This window comes from Amphimedon queenslandica, unplaced genomic scaffold, assembly GCF_000090795.2.
Source record: "Amphimedon queenslandica unplaced genomic scaffold, v1.1 AMPQUscaffold_10928, whole genome shotgun sequence".
Classification (NCBI taxonomy): Eukaryota; Metazoa; Porifera; class Demospongiae; order Haplosclerida; family Niphatidae; genus Amphimedon; species Amphimedon queenslandica.
Window position 1 is genome coordinate 6,360 of NW_003548825.1, and position 1,577 is coordinate 7,936.

At 33.7% G+C, this 1,577-nt stretch overlaps 1 protein-coding gene across 1 annotated transcript; it reads left to right on the forward strand.

Moving 5' to 3' along the window:
* LOC109589762 (uncharacterized) lies at positions 1-1,571 on the forward strand. Its single transcript, XM_020005784.1, has 4 exons — positions 1-150; positions 204-268; positions 353-424; positions 1,005-1,571. Exons 1-4 carry the CDS (start codon positions 75-77, stop codon positions 1,128-1,130), a joined length of 339 nt encoding a protein of 112 aa, XP_019861343.1. The 5' UTR covers positions 1-74; the 3' UTR covers positions 1,131-1,571.
* Positions 1,572-1,577: the final 6 nt, after the last annotated feature.

The following is a 1,577-nucleotide window of genomic DNA, read 5'->3' on the forward strand; positions in this document are numbered from 1 at the left end:
GTCAGAATGTAGTTTTTGATGACAACATTGCAACCCTGAACTTTAACTATTCTGTCTCAGAGTATGGTAATTACATGTTTTCAGTTAATAGCTATAACTACTTGGGACAGATTGTTGGTAATCCATTGAAAGCTAGTGTCTGTGTTTCAAGTGAGTTAATTTTTAAGATTAACAAAAATATTTCAAGTAACTCTTTGTTGCAGCTCCTACTGTTAATGTTGAAATATTTCCAGACTATGATAATGACCATATTTTAATCATAATCATTGTAAGAATTTCACTAGTAATTTTAAATTTGTATTGTTACTGTACTGTACATAACTTATCAATAACTTTATACATTTATTTTCAGGACACTTCAATTTGTCGAGTTGATGATACGTCTTGTAGCATTTCATTGACAGATAGCTCATCTTATAATGAGATCATAGGGGTAGGAACAGGGGGGGGCAGGAGGGGCTTAAGCCCCCCCAACTTTCATTGAAGGGGGGCTTAGCCCCTCCAACTTTAAGTGATATACATGTATTACTATTATCAACACTATAGACTTTAGTTTAGGTAATCCTTATATGTGTGCATATTGTGTGATGATTCATTTCATAAAACAATTAATACAGTCTAGCTTAACTTCTAAGAACACACACTAGTTTTTTTCAGAAATGCACAAGCTTCTACTTTTATATTTAAAAACTCTGTTAACATTAGCTTCAGCTGAGCGTAGATTTTCGACATTAAGGAGATTAAAAAACTACTTGCACTCCACAATGTCACAAGAGCGTCTTAATCATGTAGTTATTTTGCATACACATAAAGAATTTACGGACAATTTATACATCGAGGACATTGCAAAGGAATTTGTTACATTTAATGAGCATAGACGCCAATATTTTGGACAATATTAATTTCAGTACAATGATCAATTGTTAAATCATGTTCCTATGATTGCCAATAAATAATACCTTAGCCCCCCCAACTTTTAGTTTGTTCCTACCCCTATGAATGAGATGATGCCCTGTGCTCTAGGAAAAGTGGTAGAATTTACTAACATTACATTTGGAAAAAATTATACTTACAGTGTTACAGTTGCTAATTTATTTGGATCATCAAACTCAACTGATACAGTGGGTTAGTTCCACAAAATTAAAAGTGTTGGTGATTTGACTGTATAATTTACATGTAGCTTAGAAATATACTGTACATGTACACGTAAACTACTTTGTATCCTACCTAAGCCAAACTTCAAAGAGGCGGCAGTGCTGATAAATCACTTATACTGCCCTACAGAGCATGATAAATTCCTTTCATGTTTGATATAAGCACTGCTGCAATAGAACTTTGAAATAAACTTTAAAATAATAAAATTATTGTAATTTGAAAAAAGAGTGATAAAAATAAATTTGTCAATAAACAGAAGGACTCCAGCAGCTCAGTGGGGACTGACACCCCCAATAGCAGCCATTTTGCTGCAACTATACTGACGGACAGAGTTGGAATCATTGAGCATCTATAAGATGCCAGAGAATTTGGCTACAAGCAGTCATTGGCCACAAATAGTTGTTAACATAATGAAGGCTCTA

Coding starts and splice junctions, on each gene's coding strand:
- LOC109589762 (XM_020005784.1), top strand. CDS start 75: ATGTTTTCAGTTAATAGCTATAACTACTTGGGACAGATTGTTGGTAAT. Junction 151..203: donor AGCTAGTGTCTGTGTTTCAA/GTGAGTTAATTT, acceptor TCTTTGTTGCAG/CTCCTACTGTTAATGTTGAA. Junction 269..352: donor ATATTTTAATCATAATCATT/GTAAGAATTTCA, acceptor ATTTATTTTCAG/GACACTTCAATTTGTCGAGT.